The 22,618-nt window shown below is 51.2% G+C and overlaps 1 protein-coding gene across 4 annotated transcripts; it reads left to right on the top strand.

The window, feature by feature from the left end:
- The first annotated feature begins 1,239 nt into the window (after nucleotides 1–1,239).
- Nucleotides 1,240–22,351, top strand: TPCN2 (two pore segment channel 2). Of its 4 annotated transcripts, none has more exons than XR_003853219.1 (25): nucleotides 1,250–1,817; nucleotides 2,395–2,471; nucleotides 3,107–3,284; nucleotides 5,287–5,403; nucleotides 6,300–6,406; nucleotides 7,568–7,640; nucleotides 9,294–9,393; nucleotides 9,954–10,019; nucleotides 10,219–10,283; nucleotides 10,791–10,894; nucleotides 11,142–11,223; nucleotides 12,510–12,596; nucleotides 13,691–13,810; nucleotides 14,617–14,676; nucleotides 15,079–15,207; nucleotides 15,931–15,980; nucleotides 16,852–16,951; nucleotides 17,616–17,687; nucleotides 18,815–18,888; nucleotides 19,039–19,129; nucleotides 19,400–19,482; nucleotides 19,733–19,814; nucleotides 20,859–20,950; nucleotides 21,317–22,032; nucleotides 22,099–22,351. XR_003853219.1 is itself a non-coding variant. In XM_029582437.1 (25 exons), exons 1-25 carry the CDS (start codon nucleotides 1,569–1,571, stop codon nucleotides 21,393–21,395), a joined length of 2,262 nt encoding a protein of 753 aa, XP_029438297.1. In that variant the 5' UTR covers nucleotides 1,280–1,568; the 3' UTR covers nucleotides 21,396–22,351. The 4 variants fall into 4 exon arrangements, 3 of the variants coding, with proteins under 3 accessions (XP_029438298.1, XP_029438296.1, XP_029438297.1); XM_029582437.1 differs by having other exon boundaries at nucleotides 1,280–1,680; nucleotides 1,756–1,817; nucleotides 21,317–22,351; XM_029582436.1 differs by having other exon boundaries at nucleotides 21,317–22,351.
- The last annotated feature ends 267 nt before the right edge of the window (nucleotides 22,352–22,618 follow it).

Raw genomic sequence — 22,618 nt, 5'->3', positions numbered from 1 at the left:
TTATGGGTAACCAATGTAGTGATTGTAGAATAGGGGTGATATGATGACGTAGAGAGGTTCTGGTTAGTATTCGGGCTGCAGAGTTTTGGATCAGTTGAAGGGGATATAGTGAAGAGTCTGACATTCCTAAGAAAAGAGCATTACAATAGTCTAAGCCAGAGAAAATTAAAGATTGAAGAATGGTTCTATAGTCTCGGTAGAATAGTAGAGGGCGAAGATGTTTTAACAGACGTAGTTTGAAAAACGATTTTTTTGTAAGTGAGGATATGTGTTGTTTTAGAGAAAGATCCGAGTTAATGTTTACACCTAGGCTTATAACAGAACGTGTTATGGGGATAGTAACATTATTGATTGTCAGATGTGATGGTGGGCCTAATGAAGAATCAGAGATGGAAGTTAAGTGTACAAGCTCAGTTTTTGCTGCGGGATGCCTGCGCAGCGTCCCCTCCCGGCCGGCAGCAGGGGCTCCGTCTCCATTCCTCCCCCCCGGGGCCGCGCGCTTCCCTGCCACTCCTCGCTCCAGTGCCTGCCTGGGGGGGTGCAGGGGCTAAGGCTGTGCAAGACCTGGGCTGGGCATTTGCTGTCTCAGCAGGGGGAGACTCTGAATCGAGCTCAGCAGCTCTCCTTACAAACAGTTTCACCCTCATCAGAAACGGTGCCGCTGGGCGCTTGAGAGGAAAGAATCAGGGGGCGAGTATGGGAAATGGGCGCCGTGGGTGGCTCACGCCGGACGAGCTTGGGTTTCCCTCTGCGGTCACTTATTTTCGGAGCAAGCAGCGCTGTTCCTGCCGCTTTCCGTGCAGCCGCTGCATTTTTTCTTTACACGGCGCAGTTCTCCCAGTAGCTTCGGCTGCTGCTTAAAAAAAGCAAAAAAATGGTGTGACCTTGAGTTAAAATCAAAACATTGCTAAAACGCAGCCTCGGTTCCCTTGTTTTGTTTACAAATAGCTTACAGGGTGGGGGAGACCCGACCTTCGGGTCATTGGGTGTAGTAAATGCACAAACCGGACCCTCCCAAAAAAGCAGCAGCAGCTGAGCTGTCCCCCCCGCCGCTCCTGATGTCTGCGAGGGCGACGGCTGCCCCCCCCCCAGCAGGCTGAAAGTGAAAGTGACGGGCTAGCCAGGCTTGGGGGCTGCAGCCTCTCTCCCCTCCCTCTTCCTCACGTTTAAAGTCACCCCCCGCCCCGGTGGCGGCGGCAGGGTGTTTGCTCTCAGGGGCTCTGCCGAGGGAAGCCGCCTTCTTAGTCTCTTAATAACGTGAGAGCTGCAAAGGCTTTCCCGGAAAGCGGGAGAGGCTGGGATGCCCGCTGCGGGGTCATATTATTACCCTTTCTGCAGCAGAGAGAGAGAGAGAGACCGCGCCCCGCGCCGCCGGACGGAGAGAAGTCCCAGCGCTGATCCGTTTCTGCGCAGGCGCGGGACCTGCCCCCAGTCCCAGGGCGAGCGCCGCCGCCGCGCCCGCCGGGACTTGTAGTCCGGAGCGGAGCGGCCGTCGGGGGTGCTGCGGGGACTGCACTTCCCAGCCGCCCCGCCAGGCAGGCACCGCAGCGAGCGGGGGGGGAGGAGGAATGGAGACGGAGCCCCTGCTGCCCGCCGCCGGCCGGGAGGGGACCCTGCGCAAAGCCCGCGGCTGCTCCTACTCGTCGGCCGCAGCGCAGGCGTCCTGCAGCCTGGAGCCCGGTAAGGAGCGGGGAGCCGGGGGTGGCGCGCCCGCACCTGAGCGCTGTAACCGGCCTCGCTCTCCTTTCCGTGCAGGTGCCGGGCCCGGGGAGCTGTACCTGCGGCAGGCGCTGGTCTTCATCGAGGATGCCATCCAGGTAGGCGCCCCTCCCCGGGGGGCTCTCATTTGCCCGCACTTCTCGCCTCCTTATGCGAAGGATTTCCTCCCCTGGCGTCTCTGTAAATTCTGTGCCCCTGCTGTGCGGATCCCTACAGATAAATTACAAACGTGCACAGCCTGTTCTGGACACCAAGCACCGCACAGGGTTTTTCCAGGGCAAGCTTCCCAACAACTCGTGCCACACGGCTGTTAGATTGCCTCCGTTTTGTGCTTTTTAAACTCTTGGCATTAATCTGCGCCCCCAGTTCTGAAAGAAACGCTGATTTCGTTTTGTGAGCGTCCGCCTGATCCGAGTCAGCATGATGCAACCTGACCTGGCAAAATGCAGACTTGAGAGCTGAGTCACAGGAACAGCAGCAGCAGCAGCCTGGCGCCCACAGGGCTCCCCTTCCTGGCACTGTTACTATTGCTGCTTCTGCATACAAACAGCTGTAATGTGCATGGCTGTAAATGCCCTTTCTGTCTTACTGTAACTCCTGTTACTCTCCTGGCACCCTAACTGCTTCTGTAGGCTAATCATGTAGCCTCTCTGCCCCTTTTATCCCTGCCTCCAGTACCGGTCCATAAACCACCGTGTGGACTTCCGCTCACTGCGCCTTTATCGATGGTATTACTCCAGTATTTGCCAGTGGTAAGAATTTACATTTCTCCTCTTTTTGAAGAACAAAAAAAAAAAAGTCTTTTGCTGTTATCTGTTTCCTTTTAATATATCCACCGCTGCAGAAATAATAAACTGACAAGGGTGCTTCCCAGATTTTGCATCCTTATAGTGGATAAGCAGGCATGTAGGGTCCAGAGCTGTTCTCTTAAACTAAAGGCAGGAAAGAACAATTTCTACTTCAGTTTTTATTTATAACTTCTAACCGTCACGTACATCGCTTTATTAATGTACAGTTGCATCTTAAAATGCTATTCTGTGTATTGTTGTTGTTTTTATTGTTTGTTTGTTTTTGTGTGTGTCTTGTTTTAAACTCTGTTGTACATCGCTTTGGAAGATTTTAATTTAAAACCTGGAAAGCGATTTATACATTTTATAAATAAAAACATTTCAAATGTTCATGATTGGGCTGGAAAATTAAATCTTGTAGAGCAAGAGACTGTTTTCTTTTAGTAGAAAATGTTTAGATACTGCACGATCCTGAAATGCTTCCACAAGTAGTCAAAACCCAGCGCCTTTAGAATGGTTTTTCTTTTCTGAAAACCCAGCTTGTGTTTCCTGCAGCTGATTTCATTGCCTGCCCTTTTTTTTTTTCCCCTCCCATCCAGGACTTTGAACATGGCCATTTTTGTAATCCTGGCTTTGGCGTTCGTGGAGAAGCCCTCCTCGTTGACTCTGTCATCGGATGTGCGTTACCGCGGTGCAGCCTGGCAGCCGCCGTGCGGCCTGACCGAGAGCGTTGAAATCTCCTGCTTCCTTGTCTTTCTCGTCGATGCGTTGGTGAAGGTGAGCATGCCCACCTGCAGCAGTACGGGAACCAGGAAAAGATGCCTGTATCGGCCTACACTGTGCTAGGCAAATTTTAGGCATTTGTTGCGTGGAACTGAGGCCTGGGCGTAAGGGAAAAAATTGAAACCGCTGTGCCAGACTCATTAAATCAATAAGCAGAGTTAGCAGGTGCTCCGTGCCCTGGGTGACTTACCCAGAAACAGTGGGGGAAAAAAATGTGCATGTTTCCAGGGATTGAGTCTTGGCCTTCCTGGTCACGTGTGGTGTTCGTTCTGCCTCTGTGTGCACATTTTGTCTTATCAGAAAGCTAATTTGCTATGTTTGGAATAACAGAGGAACCTCTTGTTAGTAAATCCGTGTTTTAGGTGCGGAAGTGGCCTTTTACAAAGTTGCCCACCTGATGGACAGGTCGTCCTATGCACATGGGTCAAGTTCACGCCTACGTTTTCATCTGTACTGGCAGAGGCACGCGCACACGTAAATTTTCATGAAAAACGTGTGTGAATGTGTTAGGTTTAACGTGTGTGGAGGCTGATTTTCAAATCTGATTTATGGGCATATTTGCTGGCCTTTTTTTTTTTTCGTACTACCCCTGAAAGTGGAGGCAAAGCAGATGTTTACGTAGCTAGCAGACTCCCAGGTAATGGTTCATATAAACACTACAGAGCCATCCCAATGAGTGATTCCTGGACCATGACGCAACCTTCAGAATCCTCTTTGCAGGGCTAGCTATGGAGACGGTTGAAGCGGTTTTTTCTGCTTGCTGTGTTCAGAAGCTGCGTCTTGCCAAGGTCTTTGGCTTTGGACGGTGACAAGATGGTCTTCAGCTACCTAAATTCCCTCGCTGGTGGCAGGTAGAAAAGGGTTGGTCCAAGTTTTTCGACGGGCGATCCTCTTCTGGAAACTTTTGATGGAGAGGAAAAAACCCAGAAGGCCCTCAGCATGGAGCATTGTAGTGGACCCAGGTGCCCTAAGCTAACCTTCAGTCCTTCATCCTCTGCCCTCTCCGCCCCCTCCAGCGCTGTGCTCCCTTCTTTGATGTTATTGGCTCTGGAACTCATGCTAGCAAGATGTTGCCACCTCCAAAATCTTGGCTCTCTAGGTGACCCCCCTGGTTTGCCTAATGGAAGCACCGGCCCCGAGCGGAGCACGGAAAAAAACCAGGGCTGGTGCTTTAGTGGGCTTGCAGGGAAGGAATTAGAGGCAAGTGTGCAGCGCCTACCGGAAAAGGGCTGAGCTGGGAGGTGGCATTTTTCCAAATAGTCTTTTCCAGTTGATGGCAGGGGAAATGGTTTTCCAACAGTTGTTAAGGTGATACAGATGAGGGCAGGGGTTTAATTACTTGGCTTCACACACTTTTTTATTTATTTATTACATTTCAGACTTTGGGGCATATGTAAATACAATTAGTTTTATTAAAAACAGCTCCCCGGTTACTGTGTTCGGGGATTAAATGTACTCCTCTCTCTCTGGTATAAAAAATGAGGGAAGGGGGCGGACCCTTTGGGAGGTAGGGCCTTTAGAGAGCTGTTGAGTAGGGTTGACATGTCCCTGGACAGCGGCTTCCTGTTGCTGGGCTGTGAGCATTGCTGTTAAGTTGCACTGAAGGGTGCGTGGTTTAGAACGCATCCTCTCCCCCCCCTGCGTGTTTATAGATCCGTGGTAATTGCAGGGGGTCAGTTTGCTGTAGTTGGAAGGGGGTGAGGGGAAGAGGAACCGTTGCCCCCCTCTGTCGAGTCCTGGTTCTGATGACTGTTGGCCTCAGTGGCAGTCAGACAGTTCCTCGCTCCCAGAGCGGAGAAGCCGCCTCAGAACGTTAGGTCTGGCTTGGTTTGGTGGCGCTGGGTGTGTGGCACACGTACGTGGTGGTCTGAATCTAAAGAATCTGCAACGGAGTGAATGACGTTTCTGCTGTATTCTCCTCCTATTTATCCGGTCCTGTGTAATATCCGCTTCCTCTGCGCTGGTGTCCGCTCATTTGTACGTATTTGTCTTTCAGAGCTATTTAATAGGTTGGGAGGAATATTTGAAGAATAAGTGGTTGATGGCCTACGTTCTGGTCCTTGCCGTCTCCATCACAGACTGGACTGTGTCGCTCTGCTTCTTTTGTGAGGAGGTAAGAGGAGGGGGCGTTCTGACCCCTAAGTCAATTGCATGAACCCTAGTGCAGAGGTGGAGGGCTTCAGGGAGGCTCACGCCACGGTGTGGCTTAAAGGGGACGTTGCTTGCGCCAGAATGCCACAAAAGTGTCAGGCACATGAAGTCCATTGCGACCTGATTAGTCTTGGGTTTCTATTCAGAGCACTAATTTGACCCTTGTGGCAGTGTGTTTTTTTTTCGTTTTTTTTTCCCTGCTGCTTTCCAAATTAGGAACCGGATTGTGGCCCTGGGTTAGAATCGGACTTTCTTCTTGCCTAAAATTGAGAATTTCTGCAGGGCAGCAGTAAGATATCATGGAGGCCTTCCCATAGAAATGCAGGTGCCGAGGCCTCTGTTTTCAGCTCCTTGGTCTTTGGTGCAGACCTCTTGACCTTGCAGAATATTCTCCTTCATAGACCAGGTTCGATGTGGGGAGTGATAATTACCTTTTCACTTGCACAAACGGTGGTTTAATATAAATTTGTGTGCTCACGGCACGTGCTAGACTGTATTGTAGGAACTTTCTGTATGTAAAAGAAAATTTTGAATATTTATTACAATTTTTTTTTAATTCTAAGCAAGTTACAGAACAGAAAATAATTCAAAGTAGTGCACAAAGGAAACCCATCTATCTAACCCCCAAAACTACCCATCCCTACATGTATCCTAAACTAAATCAGTAAGGAACACAAAGCTGTACGAACAAACCCCTGCACGACGGCTGCTTTCAGAAGGCTCCCGCTGTCATTGCTGCTTCTGCTGCTCTCCTTCTCCTGCCTCAGAGCAGGGAAGCTGGGGCAAGCAGTGGGTGCCTCGTCGTTTCCCACCCCCCGGCCCATCTTAACTCCCCTCGCCGTTCTCTTGTCTCCGCAGCGCGTGAGGATTCGGAGGCTCCTGCGCCCCTTCTTCCTCCTGCAGAACTCGTCTCTGATGAAGAAAACCTTGAAGTGCATCAAGAGGACCCTGCCGGAGCTGGCCAGGTAACCTGCCCCCCCGCGCCGTTCACGGAGGACGCGGCTCCGTCCCGCCCTCTGACGGCCCTGGCGTGCATTAAACCCTCCCTGCGATGGCCGTAAAGAGCTGTGTGCGCGCGCGTGAAGAGATCCAGCGGAAAATACGCTGGGAGTGTTTGAAAAAGATTCAGAGCAAAACGGCAGGGCTTCTCATCTTTTTTTTTTATTTTTCCGTGAAAGGAATCAGGTGCTAAACAAACAGCCGCTTACCTAGGGCAACTTGCTAAGTTAGCTGTAAAATATTCTATGGCTCTGTCCAACCGATTTGTTTGCTGTTTAATAATTTGCATCCTTATTTGTCTGACCACTCGCAAGTCTTGCAGGACAGCTGATATAGGAATTAGGAAAAAAAACGTAATCTTATCTATTGTGTGTTCCATCATAACAAGAGTGACCGATGGACGGACAGACAGCCCCGACAAAACACAGCACTTTTCACAGCCATCTCCCCTCCCAATCCAGATATAGATTGTTGTTGGGTTTTTTTTTTAAAGTAATTTTCTCACTATTCTTCATCTTTATTTCACACTTTTCCACCTGGAGCGCTGGAAGCGTTTTACTGCAGGTCAGTGATTACCTTCCTAAACTCGCACATTTAATATAAAGGCACAGGGTGTACAGCGGTCAGTTAGGCTCTGTTTTGCCGTATCCAGCCAGATTTTCTTTAACAATTCATTTAGGTTGGATCGAGCAGGATCAGCGGATGAATGTTGTCCAAACGTGATTAGTAGGTGATCCGATGGCTGAGTTTGCTGAAGGGGGCGATACAGAATGTTGAACAGAGTTGGGTGATGAGACAGATCCTTGGGGTACTCCACAGGGGTGGGTGGTGGTGGTGAGAGAGTCTGGGTGCTGTCTGTCTTTAGTATTGAAAGCCGCTGAAGTTGGGGGCTGCATGCCTGGGATCTGAGCAGAGTCCGTGGAAGGAAGAATTAAAAAAAATATATAAAGAGACAGATCTGTTTTTATTAATGCAAATACCCATCTTATCAGGTTGCAGTGCGGTGCATGCAGCGGAGAGGCACATTACTTCATCTTATTGCCAGAGTCGCTTTAAAAAAGTTGTGTGGTTTTGATGGAAATCTTGAGAAAAGATAACACTTTTTTTTTTTTTTGTTGGTTTGACAGTGTGCTGCTGCTGTTGGCCGTGCATCTCTGCCTTTTTACCATGTTTGGGATGTTGCTTTTCGCCCGGGCAAAGGTACGCTGCATGCTCTCTGATGTTGGAGGGGGCAGCACCGGGTTAACCTGAGCTCTTCGGGAGGGGTGCATTTCTGCTCCATAGGGGAGGCTGAACTTGTAAACAGCTCTTCGCGGCAGACACGAGAGGGTTTCCTAACCCTGCATGTCAGCATGAGTCACAGTGACTGGGCGTAGTCCAGGAAACTTTGCCAAGCTTTGCACTCTGTACTGTGTTAGCTACAGTCAAGAGGCTCAGCGAAGCCTTCTGATAGACTGACACCTCTTTATAAGGCTGGTAAGCGCTCCAAAGGGATGCCTGAGCTTCCTCCCTCAGGAAACGGGATGTGCGGAAATGTGCAGAGTGAAAATGATAAAAGCAAGGTGCTTCTGTTAAAAAAAAAAAAAAAAAAAAAAAAAAAAAAAAAAATTATTATAATTAATTTGCCAAAGAATTCTGCTAGTGTGATCTCTCAGCACTGGCGTGGGAATTATTTGGTTTAATGGGTGCTGTTTTGCTGCATCCTTTAATTGAGCAGGTGAAACTAAAAAAAAATGTTCAGCCTTTTGCATGAGAACATTCCCAGCAAAGCTGTTTGTTTTCACATCTTCCATGGCGCAAGGGAAAAGCGCTGCTCTCTCTGAGTGTTTACCTGCCCGGATGTAGTTCTTCTCGTTTGACTTTACTTACAAGTGGTGCTAATTGAGAAGCAGTGACCCTTCTGTAACTGGGAAGAGCTTGAAATGACATTTTGCGCTGAAGGGCAGAGTCACTCATTTTGCTTTTTCTGGGCGTTGGGATATTCGATGAAAATCTTCAGGGTTTAACGCCCATGTAGAAACAAGTGTCTGCGAATGTGGCTTAACCCGATCTGAATGTCACCCAAGGGTGCTGGCGTTCCACCTGGGCTGTTCCTGTTTCACTATTGCATTCCTCTCTTGTTGAAGAGGAAATCCTTTCTGTGATCCGAGCAGGGCTTAACAATGCGTTTGAGGGTGGGGGAGCAGCACTTACAGCCCAGTTGAGTCTCTGGCCAGAATTTTGTAAATGTGTTTTTTTTATTTTTATTTTGGGGTCCAAAGCATCTTGGATAGTAGAACATGACAGCAGAGAGCTCATTCAGCCTTCCCGGTTATTCCTGTCCATGGTGCTAAGGATATACCCCCAGCTCCTGGCCGGCCAGCGAGCGAGCGTGACTGCTTGCTTGTAAGGTGTGAGTCCCTATCCAGGAGAGCTTGTTCTTTCTCCTTTACCCCCCTATAATGCTGGTACCAGTGTATTCTAGATCTTTTCCTATTGAGTGTTGTATATATCGCTTCAGGTGGCTGCAGGACACACACATACGTGAGGTAGCCCCCCTAAACCAGCATGGAGAGTCTTTCATTTTAAAAAGATAAAAAAAATAGTTTTTTGTAACGACAGTCACGACCTCTGGGTTGGGCTTTGTCAGAGGTTAAGAACTTGCAACGCTGCTCTCCTATCTGGCATTTAATGTCTCTTAGTAGTGGGGACAACCACCACGTTCTTTACTTAAAATGGCCTTTTTTTTTTTTTTTTTTTTAAATCAAATGCCATTTGTGTACTCTGTAATGAAATAGATTCATCCAAACCTCTTAATTGGGGGTTGGGTGGGGGAAGCAGTGTTTTTTGTGATGGGGATCTCTGTCTGCACAGGACGCACAAGTGGATAAGGAGTGGCTGGGGTATTTTCACAATCTGCCCGACTCCATGACTTCCCTGCTGGTGCTGCTGACCACGGCAAATAATCCCGACGGTGAGTTAATCCGTTTCGTGCACGCTCGCCTGGCTCCTCGGGCAGTGCTCCTCCCGGTAAAGGCAGGCGTGCTTTTCTCCGCCTCACTCACTTGCTGTTGAAGGCCAAATTTTGATCTTTCCAGCAAATCTTTTTTTTTTTTTTTTTTTCCCCTCACTTTGTTGGACTAAAGCCATGAAGAGACCCATGTGTTTAACTCATTAGTGCACAGCAGCGGTTTTCAAATTTTGTGTCTGATGTGACCAGCCTTGTTTGAAATGGACCCGAGCCTCTTCCGCTCAGCGTTTCACATGCGCACTTAACGTAGTAATTGGCGCCCTGTGAGCCTGCAGAGTCCAGAGAGGACTGATTTTGAAGACCGATGCTGTTTCCGAACGTGCGGTCTCTTATGGCCGACGCTTATGATGTTCAGTTATGCCCTATTTTAATTTTTAAAAAAATCTACGACAAAGTGCCACGTACGAAAACAGCCCTGTAGCTCTGACTTCCAGGGCAGGATACCTTGGGTTTTTACCTGTCTGCTGTTCTTAACGTCCCCTTTCCCTTCTGTTTCTGCGCAGTGATGATTCCGGCTTACTCCAAAAACAGAGCCTACTCCCTGTTCTTCATAATCTTCACAGTAATCGGTAAGAAAGCCCTGGGCTGCCTGTGCAAGAGGTGCGTTTACGGGTGGCGGTGGCGGCTCCTAGACCTAGCTGTGAAGTTTTATATCGGTGGCAGGCTGTCAGGCCCGCTCCTGTACAAGGATTGCCAGGCCATAGTTTGGGCCGATTCCCTACGCGACGGCGTCCCTCGTGGTGACTCTGCTTTCTCCTGTCGTGACAGGGAGCCTCTTCCTGATGAACCTGCTGACGGCTATCATCTACAATCAGTTCAGAGGTTATCTGCTGGTGAGTCTGGCAGTCGGGCATGAAATGCGCACCCTGCCCGCCCGGCGGGAGGACGAAGGAGCGCTGCAGTGCGACATCCCCCTTTGCAAGATATTGCTGGGCGGCTTGGCGCTAGCGCAGCTCTGCAGGAACGCTTGCGCTGAAGGCAGTTAAAAAGCCGGCTGTTTTGAAGAGCTGGCAAATAGTATTTCATACCTGGCGTCATTTTGTCCGTGGATGATGGTGGCTGCTTCTCTTGCATGCGTGGTCGGGTGGGGAAAAATGGCAAAACGGTGCAAGGTTTAAAGGATTTTTAGAAGTGGCAAAAGCAGAATTTATTTATGTCGAAGCAGATATCGAGCCCATGAGAGCAGGAGGAAACTGCTGGACCAAAATAATAAAAATTAATTAATTAATTAATTAAACACCCCCCCCCCCCAGCCCCGCCCCCTAACTCTCCCTCCTTAAATTAAAGAAGGCTGGGAGTTGCCCCCTGCTCATCGTTCTCTCTTGGGCCCTTTCTTGCAGAAATCGGTTCAGACGTCACTGCTTCGGAGACGCCTCGGGATCCGAGCAGCCTTCGAGGTCCTCTGCTGTCACAGGGGCTTTATGGGCAACGTCCAGGACCATCCGTAAGAGGAAGAAGCAGTTTAATGACTCACTCTCTCTCTCTCTCTCTCTCTCTCTCTCTCTCTCTCTCTCTCTCTCTCTCTCTCTCTCTCTCAAAGAGCAGCAGGGGGGAGTCGCAGTTTTTCGGTGCTTTTGGGAATTTTGTGCCGTGGGCACGTGTCTGTGCCTCTTTCCAGCGGGAGGAGGCAGATTCTGTGTACCCCAGGCCCCCTCCTGGCAGGCGTGATTTCTGTCTCTCTCTGTGTCCAGAGCCAGTGTCGGTGCTGAGACCTTCTTGAAAGTGCTGCAGGAGGTGAAGATGGACTCTTACTGCAAGCTCTCCATCACTGAGGTACGGGGTGGAGTATCCGCGCCATTGTTTTTAGTTTTGTAAGTGGTGAATGGGGGTGGAGAGGGCGGAAATTGAAGCATTGCTAGCTACGTGTTACATCGAGTGTTAAGTAACCCAAAGTCGGGAGTTTGTTGAACCACAAGAAATAAGCAGCACTGAAGGAACCTATTTCCCGGTTCGCGGTGCGTGGACGCGTGCGGCTCCAAAAGGTCCTCCTGTCCTGAAGATCTGCTGAGGATGGGGCGGCTCACGGTTATTCCCAGTGCTGAGGGTTTTCTAGCGTTGAAACAAAACGATTTAGTGACCTGCGGCAGCTCCGGCTCCCTGCCCTGGTCCCGGTTGAGCTTCCTGCTCTGGAAGGTTTGTCTGCCGTGGGCGCAGGAGATCGGCAGCGCATTGCACGGGTGTCGGCAGGTCACGGGGGGGTGGAGGGTTGCTTGGCCTATAAAACTCTCACCGTACCTAGGCTCAGGCTGAATGTGACTTGCTTAAAATCCCTTGTTTCAAACAAGCGCAGTCTACTTACTCCATATTTTTTGAAAAAGGCTCTTCGTGGCTGCTCTGTCTGTGCAGTGGTGGAGTTGCTGGGGGTTCTGGGGTTCTGTGTGTGAGAGGCGATGGCTGGGGTCTCACTCGGCACGTGTCCTGGCTGTCGTGGATTTACCCTCTCTGCAGGGTGTATGTGAGAGGCGATGGCTGGGGTTTCACTCCGCATGTGTCCTGGCTGTCGTGGATTTACCCTCTCTGCAGGGTGTATGTGAGAGGCGATGGCTGGGGTCTCACTCCGCACGTGTCCTGGCTGTGGTGGATTTACCCTCTCTGCAGGGTGTATGTGAGAGGCGATGGCTGGGGTCTCACTCGGCACGTGTCCTGGCTGTCGTGGATTTACCCTCTCTGCAGGGTGTATGTGAGAGGCGATGGCTGGGGTCTCACTCGGCACGTGGCCTGGCTGTCGTGGATTTACCCTCTCTGCAGGGTGTATGTGAGAGGCGATGGCTGGGGTCTCACTCGGCACGTGGCCTGGCTGTCGTGGATTTACCCTCTCTGCAGGGTGTATGTGAGAGGCGATGGCTGGGGTCTCACTCGGCACGTGTCCTGGCTGTGGTGGATTTACCCTCTCTGCAGGGTGTATGTGAGAGGCGATGGCTGGGGTCTCACTCCGCACGTGTCCTGGCTGTCGTGGATTTACCCTCTCTGCAGGGTGTAGGAATTCTTGGCTCGACGTGTGACTGCGGTTCTGGACTTTCAGCACAAACTCTTCTCTGCTCTGTTCTCCCCTTCCGCAGAGGGCCCAGGCCTGTTCCAGCGGATTCATCTCTGCGGAGGAGTTCCAGAAGCTCTTTGATGAACTGGACAAGGACACCGTGAGGGAGGTGCGTATGTGCTGGAGCCCTGGGGCCGCCTTCTGAAGGTTTCTCCTCTGTAATTCAGGTGCCAAAGCTCGGCCAAGCCTCGTTTCTGGTGGCCAGCGCTTTGCGACCAGAGCAGCATAATGTCTGATGTTTTCTAGGTGCTGTTAATAATATGATTGTGAGTGGATTTCCAGCTGGAGGACAGAGCAGTGAGGCTGCAGGGGACGGGTCAGTGACCTTGGGATGGCTGGGGGTCATTTCTGTCACTAGCTCGTTCGGGGAGTAGTTGACCCCGGCTCTGGGCACGAGCTCAGCTTGCCCTTCTCCTGCCCATCCCCGTTGGTGCAGTGAATTCTTTTTAGACCATTTATTAAAATGATGGAGCTTAAGCGTGGATTTGGGTGACGATTAGGGCTTTGAGGGATTTTAATCTGGCAAGCCACAGATCTTGTTGACGGCGCTGCGGGCAGCTTCTTCCTTCAGCCGCCAGGACTTTTGCAGCCCTGTCAGATGGACGTTTGCAGCAGACTGGACACTGCATGCGCTGCAGTTAGAGCAGCACTGCTCGGATCTCCTGTGCTTGCCAAATTTAAAATCCGTGAGAACCAGAAGGCCTACTTACAGTGCACCCGTGCAAGCTTGGAAAAAGTAGCATTTTTTCTTTTAGCTATGAGTTTTTGCATGAGAGGACTTGCTGGCCGTCTTGGTTGATGGCTCCAGGACTGAACCGGAGAAAAGCTTGGTTGCTGTGAAGGATTTAATTTGCGCCCCCTGAGGACCACCCTATGGTGCTATTTAATGCCGGGTGTAGTTTGGGGTTCACGCGCTGCTGGAGTTTGTTCAGGAGGGGGGGGGGGGTGGTTAATGAAAGGCACGGTCAGCATGAGAGATGGAAATGGGAACCACCGGATGCAGAGCTTGGATCTAGGGCGTGAAGAAGTCCTAACCCTAACCCCAGACCTTCACCGGATCACAGCAGGGACTTTTGAACCTCCATAAATCGGCTGGAGGGTGGTGAGGCAGGAGTCTATCTTTTTTTTTTGTTTCTCCCCCCCCCCCCCCCCCCCCCCCCCCCCCAGCCCGCCAGGTCCTAACTCTGACCCGTGTTCTTGCAGCACCCACCCTGGCCGGAGTATCCGTACCCGTTCCTGCAGACTCTGCAGTTCCTCTGCGGCCATCGCTACTTCGATTACTTGGGGAACGTCGTGGCGCTCGCTAACCTGATCTCCATCTGCGTGAGTATTCGCGTTTTCCACGGCCCGGGCCGTCTGCGTGCTGCCCTCCGCCTGCGGCGAGGGGAGCAGGGGGCCTCCCCCGTTTACGAGTGCGCAGAATATGGAAACGCAAGGCAGCCCGGGGAAACGGGTGAGAGCGCGGCACCGTCCGCGCTGGTTCTGCCAGCGTGGGAGGAGGCGCAGCCGGGCTGCTGCTGACAACCTGGCATGTTTCAGCCGCCGGGGGGCGGGGGGGCTGTAAATGAAATATCGAAATGAACGCAACGGTGCTCGGGTAAGTCTTGCCCTTCAAACTGGCGTTCCAGCCTCTCTGGGCAGCACTGAGCTGCTTCCGCGTCATCAATTTTTCCTGCGTTTCCAACAAGCGAGTAAACCTCGGACAGGGTACAGGAAGTAAGTCTGAGCAGAACACGTCACGTGTCCCGTGTACTGAACCAGCACCGTAAGGGAAAAGCTTCTGCTTTTCAGGGCATTGCAGCTCTTTAATTCCCGGCTGAACTGTGGTGCTGCTGGTGGGTGGGGGTGGTTTGGAGGTGGTTCTGGCAAGTACCAGAGCTTCTGTAACGCACGGATTTAATAGTCCTAGGAGAAAGCACGATTATTTACACGTCGGGGGTGTCCCTTTGTACTGAATCTTTATCAGAATTATCCAGAGATGATGCACAGGAGCTGCCGAGGCTCTAGCGCTCGTGGTTTATTTTATTTTTTTTTCCATCGGTTCGGAGCGCAGCGCTGGTCGGCCGGAGGCTGTCCCCGTAGCGCTAGCGTTTCTCCTCCCTTTACCAGGGCTGTTCTCCTTCCGGCAGGTCGTCCTGGTGATGGATGCGGACAAGCCCGGCAGCCAGCGCGATGACTTCTTCTTGGGGGTAAGGACGCGGTGGTTTTTCTGCAGCTCTGCCGTCGGGCCTTGTTCTGCTGGAGAAGAGAGGAAACGGGTCCTGAGACCTAAACGTTGGGGCTCTGCCGAGAGCCGGGCATGCCTGGCAGACGTGAGACTTACGTGTAAAGACGCGCTGCGTCAGCGTCTCCTGTCCCCTACCTCGACCTTCACCGGGGTTAGAGCACTCGGCACGTGCACGGATCCCCGTTTTCTGGACAGCTGCCCTTCGCTCGCCGAGGGGCAAAGGTCTCCCATTCGTTGCCCGTCCTGTGCCCCCATCCGTTGTAACCCTCTCCCCCCCCCCCCTCCTCGCTTCACCCCCAGCGTCCTGCCTCTTCCCTGCACCCAGCGAGGACTCTTAAGAGCCTTCTCCCTTTCTCTCTTCCAGGCAATAAACTGCTTCTTCATCCTCTACTACCTGCTGGAAATGTTATTGAAAATGTTTTCCCTGGGACCCAGGAGCTACCTCTCCTACCCAAGCAATGTATTCGATGGGCTGCTGACCGTCATTCTGCTGGTGAGGGCCACTGGTGTGCGAGGCTGCTCAGACGGGGGGGGGGGGGGGACGAGGGAGCCGGCAGGCGGTCGTACGAGAGCAGCTGCGACCATGGGAGGTTAAAAACCGAGCTGTGTGTGCGCGCATGATTATAATCATCCGCACGAGTGTAGGAACGGTCATGGCAGCCGCCGGGATTTGCTCTGTGGTTGCTCCGTAGGAAAGGCTTCCTGAGATGCAGGACGGAACGAGCGGTTTTCGTTCTCACCCTGGTTACCTTGCTTGCCGGGGTTTCTTTTGTTCCCCGGGCTCTTTTGGCCATGCGATTGTGTGAATTTGCAGAGCGGCGCTGCTAGCAGGGGAGAAGATCCGTTCGGGCCAGGATCTTCAGAGCCTTAGGAAATCGGCGAGCCAGTGGGGCCGAGCAGAGTTCGTGCCCTCGAGAAGCGTCCCGGCCACCTGTGCCCGGCCTTTCTGCTGCGGCCCAAGCTTGCTGTGAAGAAGGCGACCTGTACAGTGCTGTGTCATAGACAGAAGCAGGGCCGCCAGGGGCTGTTTTCCTTCCCGAATACTCTTTTTAAGTTCCCCAGGGCTGGCTGCGGGATGGGATGGGGGTTCAGTGCTCCTCCTAGCCTGCGCATTTTGCAATAATTAAAAAAAATTAAAAAAAAAATGTTTTGCTGCCAGCAGGACGAGCAATTCTGATGCTGTTTGTTTATTGTTTTATTTTCTGTGATTTGCAAGGTTTTGGAGACCGCCACGATCGCACTGTACAACTTTCCTCACCCAGGCTGGTAGGTGGGGGCAGCACCTTCGGCAGTGTCCTAAGTTGCTAGGATTGGGGGGGGGGGGGAGGGAGTGGCCAGGGGTGGGGGTGGGTAAGGGAGGTTAATCTGTGGAACTGGTGACTCTTACTCTGTCCGTCCTGCAGTATTTTGAATTCTTGCTGTTAAAGTTCAGATGCTCTGGTGTTTCCTACCCCACCTTCCAGGCAGGGCAGTTCAGAGCAGTTTACAGTTCAGTACAAAATTCTAATACAATTAATATAAAGCGCAATCCAAAATACCCCAACTAAAAAAATATAGTGTTATAGCATACCGAGTCCCCGTCCTGTACAACGCAGAGTCCTCCCGGTCACTCGGGTCCGAAGCGGACTTCAGTTAGGCAGCTCGGAGACTGCAGTAGTGGACTGGGCCTCTTTCACACTTTCCCCCCTGCTGCTCGTGGATCCCGAACGGCTAACGGTCCCGTCCCACTAAAAGTGGCACTGCTGCCTCTGGTTGGGCGCGATGGGTGTCTCTGTGGTAACCACAAGTGAATTGGGGTTGTGCGCCGCAGGGGAAGGCCTTAGTCAGTCTGCAGTGCAAGGGGGACACATCTGGATGGCAGGTCCATTAACGCCCGACAGCCAGCTGCAGCGGTTTAGGAGGCCTAGTTTTCAGCACAGCTTTAAGAAAAAGGTGTCCGTGTGCCGAGAGAGCCGCTAATAAATAAATAAATAAATAAAGCAAGGTGCCCTCCAGGAGCTTATTTTGCTGCTTTGTTGGGGGAAAGATGGAGTCCGTGCCTGGCCCTTCCTTCGCTGGGAGAGCGTCCCACTGGTGCCGCGGCGTTGCGTGGACTGACTGTGTGTGTGAGTTTTCTTTGTTTTTTTGTCTGCGGTAGGAGGCCCGCCATGCTGGGCCTGCTCTCGCTCTGGGAGATGGTGCGGCTGGTGAACATGCTCATCGTCTTCAGGTTCCTGCGCATCATCCCCAACATGAAGGTAGGCGTCTCTTCCCGAACCTCGGGTCATGGCGGCAGGGCTCCCGCGCCTCCTGCAGAGTTGTATGGAGTGGGGGGAGGCGGGGATTTGCCCTCTGAATTTGAGTGTTTGGCACTAACCTGGGAACATGGCCGCCTGCTCACTCCCAAAGCCCAGAAGATCCTTGGAAACGTTCTTTTCGGGAGCCTCCTCACTCGGGGGATGAAAGTGACGGTGAGCGAGCAAGGTTTAGTGTCTGTTGGCAGAGTTAGGTCAGGGGGTGCATCCGGCCCTCCCCCGAGCGGGGCGTTCTTAGGGAACAGGCATTTCCGGACGACTCTGGTCTAATTCTGCATCTTCCGCCTGCTACCAGTTACCGAGTGGGATGGCAGTGGGTGAAGACATTTGGGCACTGGAATTACCAATATTCATCTGAGAAGTAAGATCGGTGACTGTTAGCTCCGTCAGCCTGTGATTATGGTCGGTGCAGCTCTCTGATCCTTTGCAGGAAAAGTCCCTCGGTGCGCTGGGCTGAGCTTGGCCGTGCCAGACTCTTGCTCTCTGCATCCTTTTGTCATTAAAAGGATCTTTTTTTTTTTTTTTTGCTAGTAGAAAACTAGATTTTCCCAGAGCGAGGTCCGCTCTGTCCTGGGGAGAAAATGATGGCCCTTTTCATCTCTTGCAGATGATGGCGTTGGTCGCTGGCACTCTTGTCGACCTAGTGAAGAACATGCGAGCCTTTGCAGGGATTCTGGTGGTAAGTCTCTCTCTTTCTGCCTCTAGCAGGGATTTAGATTTTCTTGGTGTTTTCAGCTTAAGCTTGGAGTTTTCCAGGAGGGACCTTTCTGGGCTTGTAGCACTCGTCCTACACTTTGCTCCTTCACGCTGCAGGGGTGAGAGGCCACCTCGGACCCCTTGATTTTTTTTTTCTTTTACATCTCTCTTTGGACGCTGCCAAATGGGACACCAGATGTGGACTCCCCAGGGGCTCCTGAATGCCAGCCTGGTAATGGCTCTCAATCACTTAAGGATCTGGGTAGGAGTTAAACCAGTGCTTCAGGTCCTGTTCGAATATCCCCTGGGCACTGAACCAAAGTAGGGGGTAAGAGACATCTGCTTCTGGTCCTGCAGTGCAATACTGTGGACTCACATGGGGCTGGCAGAGTACTTGGTCAGGGTGGAAACCTTCAAGGGAATATTTTAAACCTGGGAAAGGGCGGCACTGATTTTGCTCAAAGGAGTTCCTCGGCTTGATCAATTTCTCAGCACGTGACGTGACGCCCTCCGGAGAAGCGAAGGGCTTGCTGAAGGCTAGGACCACCATCAAATCCTCAGTGGGAGAGAATTACGCCCTCGCTTGGTCTGTTGCGGAGTTGCATGCTCCCCTGGCAGCCCCACAGTTGACCCGAGAGCAGGTTCAGAGGGCCCCTGGAACAAAAAAACTCCAAAGCTGTAGCGAGAGCTTGGTAATAAAGTAAAAATTTCTCCTGCGAGCGCACAACAGTCCTGCGTTTTCCTGCTGTGTGATCTGGTTGACCTTTTGAGTTAACTATTAGAGAAAAATGGTTGAATCTATTTTTTTTTTTTGTGTGTCTATGTGGTTTCTCCTGGTTTTGCTAAATCCCAGGTTTGTTGCGCCATCTGCTGGCTGACGTGTGAGCTGCGGAGTTGGGGTATTTTCACAGGCGACAGCAGGAGGCTATGGGATTTCACCGCGGCACCGCTGCACAGCTCGGCACTTCATGCATGAAACAGGGATCGCCTTTTTTTTTTTTTTTTTTTTTAATTTTTCTAGTGTGTTCTGCTTTTGCCGTCTCCAGAAATGTTGCTCTGCCCTGAAAGGATCCCGACCTTTATGAATAATTCTGTTGTTTTCTCTCCCAGGTGGTGTACTACACGTTCGCTATAACTGGCATTGGACTGTTTAAAGGTGCAGTTGTTGCTCCAGGAAATGAGAGGTACCCAGAAAGCTTTAAAGTGTGCAGAGGGGTCAGAGGTTTGCGTCCTAAAAATGGGTTTCATGTTTGAGGATGCTGCTAGCCTCGGGGCGTTTTGAAAGACGACTTTTGATCTAGCGTGGAACAAATCTAAGGTATTTTGTCTTTCAGCGTTCCTGCAAATGCCTCTGACAACAGCACCGGCCAGTGTGGCACCTTCGAACAGCTCAACTATTGGCCAAATAACTTTGACGACTTTGCTGTGAGTCCTGCTGATGTACTAGACTATTACCACCCCCCTCCCCCCAGATGAGGCGAATGCAGCAGTGGTAGTAGTGACTGAGCTGGCGGCACCGGGCTCACTGCCCTGCCCCCCCCCCCCCCCCCTCGGGCTGTGTTCGCAGGCTGAAGGACCGTCCCCGGGGGGCTGTGCATGCTGCTTGCGGGGGTTTTTTTTGTTTTTGTTTTGTGCTACCCGCTGGTCCTGTGACAGTCCTAGTAATCTTGTGCCCGTCTCTCGTCTACCATTCAGGCTGCGCTGGTGACTCTCTGGGACGTCATGGTGGTAAATAATTGGCAGGTTTTCCTGGAGGCCTTTTCTAGATACACAAGTCCGTAAGTCATTTCTTTTGTTCACGTGTGTCTTCCATTCAGATAAGGGTCTGGTTTGGGGGCAGGGATTCGGGCTGTCTAGGATGGAAATATTAAATTTACTCTGGGGATGAAAGGTGTCTCCATCTTGAGACTGAGCATTGTCACAACGTCTGTAATGTGTGTTCTGTGCAAAGTTGTGCCCTCTCCTTGTCCTCTTGGACCTCCGTTTTTTATTCTCTCTCTCTCTCTCTCTCTCTCTCTCTCTCTGCAGATGGTCTAAGCTATATTTTGTGGCCTGGTGGCTGGTGTCCTCTGTTATCTGGGTTAATCTGTTCGTAGCCCTGATTCTGGAGGTAAGGGTTGAGAGGCGTTCCTGATACCTCCTGACACGCTTTACTGAAACGTTTCTCCAGATCTGCGGCTCTGTTCGTCCGAGTAGGATCCCCAGAGTTGAACTTAGTGAAAACTTGAATATTAAGTGATAGCGTTTTATTTATTTTTGTCCTGTCTGCTATACCTGTGCTTAGCTGTTTTCCCTCAGCTCTCAGCAGGCAGGAGGGAGATCTCCTCCTGCTTTCTCCTGTGCTCAGCCTTTATTAAAATGGAAGTCCTATACCCCAGAGCAGAGAGAGAGGCAATAAGAGAGACTTTTAAATGCCTAGAAGGTCTGATAATGGACAAAAAAATTAAGATTTTTTTCAATGGAAAGAAAGTTATGGAACCAGGGGTTGACAATATGAAGCATCAAGGGGGTAGGCTCGGGAGGAAGGTCAGAATTACCTTCTCATGGACAGGGTGGTGGATACCTGGAATGCCCTCCCGGAGAAGGCAGGGGACACATGGTAACCACATGAAAAAAAAAAAGCATGGGATGCACAGGCTTGCTAGTGGCACGAGAGAGGTTGCAAAGCACTCGGGGAACCTGCGCAGAGCAGTGGTTACAACCTAAAAGGCAGTGGTAGGGTGAGGGCCACCGGGGCGTCGGGTTCCCTGTGGGGCTGGGCAGGCTGGATGGGGGACATTGCGGTCTTTATCTGCCATCATTTACTGAGTTGCTCTGCCCTGTCTCCCTCGTATTTGTAATTGGTCAAATTCTGCACCAAGGTATCTTTTGGGAAGCCAGGGAATTAGGGTTGCCCAGCTACCGAAGGCCAAGGGTGGTCTAGCAAGGGCCTTAGACCAGTGACTTAAGTATTATTTTATGAAGGCGCATCCTGCCGGCTCTGCTCCTCCCCCCACCAAGGGAAATCGGGCTGACCCCAGGGCACAATGCTTCTGATACTTGCTGTCGATCCACCACCGGTTCTGGTACAAAATCTACGCCAGGGGAGGATTCTGGACACGGAATGTAAACGACAGCACATTTCACTTTCCCTTCCTGCTTTCTCGCGTGCCAGAACTTCATTCACAAGTGGGACCGTAGCCAGCGGCAGAACCTGTGCGAGGCTCAGCAGATCGAGTACCAGATGACCGTGCAGCTGATGTTCAGGTAAAATATCTTGGGTGGTGCTTTTGGACCTTGCCTCTCTTGTTTGGGTGGGAGGGTGGATTGCTTCCTGGCCGGACTCTGAAGCCGCACTGGCCACGCTAACTCTGCCTCTGTGGCGTCTGATTCCACGGATCCGCTCTTGTTCTTTTTTTTTTGCCAAAAGGTTGTTTGTGTCGTCTTGCGCTCCACACCGTTTCCACGTGCCGCGCAACCCGTAAAGATTCAGCTACGTACGTCGGTCCAAACACCCGCCCGTTTGCTGGTCTCGCGTTTTGAGGAGGACACGTTTTTGTCTCTCAGCACAATAACGTAGCACTGCTTCCCATGCCCACTCTGTCCTGTCTGTCCCCCCCCCCCCCCCCCTAGAGAGGATTTGGAGGAGCCCAGCGAGGAAGAGCTGCTGGAGAGACTGCGCCATCATCCACACCTGCACCTGGCCCGATGACCCTGGCCTGCGGCTCTTTGAGCTCTATTGGATGTCCACGTCTTCGGCCAGAGGGGGAGAGAATCCGGCAACTGGCGCAGAAGAAAGAGACGGTTGGGCATCCGTGCAGATGGCGCGGAGCACGTCGGGCAGCCATAGTGCCAGCTTGGAGAGGAAACCCTTTGACACTATCACGGATCAGAACAGTTGCTGCCCTGCTGAATTTTAGGATTGTCTTCCTTTACCAAAGACTTTTGGAAAAGAACATTTTTATGTAGTTGGGTCAGCTGATTTTTTTTTATTATCTTTTTTTAAACCAGTGATTGTTTTTATGCTGTAATTCTAGGTCTTTTTTTAAAACTTTTTTTTTTTTAAAGTGATTCCTTTTTTATGCCGACCTTTTGGTCAAACAAGTGATGTAACTTACATGATCTCTGACCTCCGTCTAAAGAGGAATGGTGAGTGTGCACGTCCTCTACAAGTGGTGCCGCTCGTTTACAAAACTGTGGGAGCCAGTCGGCTGTGCTGCTTCTGGTTTCTGCTACAGGTCATGCAGCGGCCGGTGGCGGAGGGGAGCGCTGACCGGGCTTGGTCCGTTTACAGGCTGAAACCACTCTGTGCACCAGCCACTGCTCTTCATCTCAGAATATTTGCCACTGTGCTGCTCTCAGGTCAGACTCTCTCTTTCTGATTGGAAACATTTTTTTTTTTTTTAAATAGCAAGATTGGACCTAAGCAATTCTAAGTTTTACTTTTGACACTATCGATCAGACTAATCGTGTTGGTGCTGTATTAGCTGACTTGAATGCATAAAAATATAAAAGTGAGCAAATAGAAGTTATTATATTATAAGGAGAGTCCTTTTCTGTTGGACTAACTTAATCCGTTTCAAGAGCTGTCACTCCCTTCATAAGGTCAAAAACAATATCTGTTTTCAGAGGTGTGTCTGGTTAATGCAATAAAAAGGCTTCTCCTTATGTTTGACCTTTTTTTTTATTGTCGCTCTTGATACTACCAGCTGTATATAAAACATTTCCAGTACTCGCCGGAAAAGGACAGAGGGTTTGGTTAGAGTCAGCTAAGGGGCAACACCACTGCTTCGGAAGCCTTCTGAATAGATGATGGGCTCCCTGGGAGCCAGAGGGACAAACAGGATGCCCCCTGTTTCCACAGCTCCACTGAAGCAGCAGCAGGCTTTCTAGTGGGCGCTAACAGGCAAAGCCAGAGAGGTGCATCAGATGTCT

The sequence above is a fragment of the Rhinatrema bivittatum genome, chromosome 17 (assembly GCF_901001135.1).
Source record: "Rhinatrema bivittatum chromosome 17, aRhiBiv1.1, whole genome shotgun sequence".
Classification (NCBI taxonomy): domain Eukaryota; kingdom Metazoa; phylum Chordata; class Amphibia; order Gymnophiona; family Rhinatrematidae; genus Rhinatrema; species Rhinatrema bivittatum.
Note: the sequence above shows the minus strand (reverse complement) of the source record. Positions and strands in the feature narration are given on the sequence as shown.

What these genes read in the sequence shown, in the direction of transcription:
- TPCN2 (XM_029582436.1), top strand. Translation starts at nt 1,569, where the DNA reads ATGGAGACGGAGCCCCTGCTGCCCGCCGCCGGCCGGGAGGGGACCCTG. An exon ending in TCATCGAGGATGCCATCCAG is followed by an intron (nt 1,818 to 2,394) that starts GTAGGCGCCCCT and finishes CCCTGCCTCCAG; the next exon opens with TACCGGTCCATAAACCACCG. An exon ending in CATAATCTTCACAGTAATCG is followed by an intron (nt 10,020 to 10,218) that starts GTAAGAAAGCCC and finishes CTGTCGTGACAG; the next exon opens with GGAGCCTCTTCCTGATGAAC.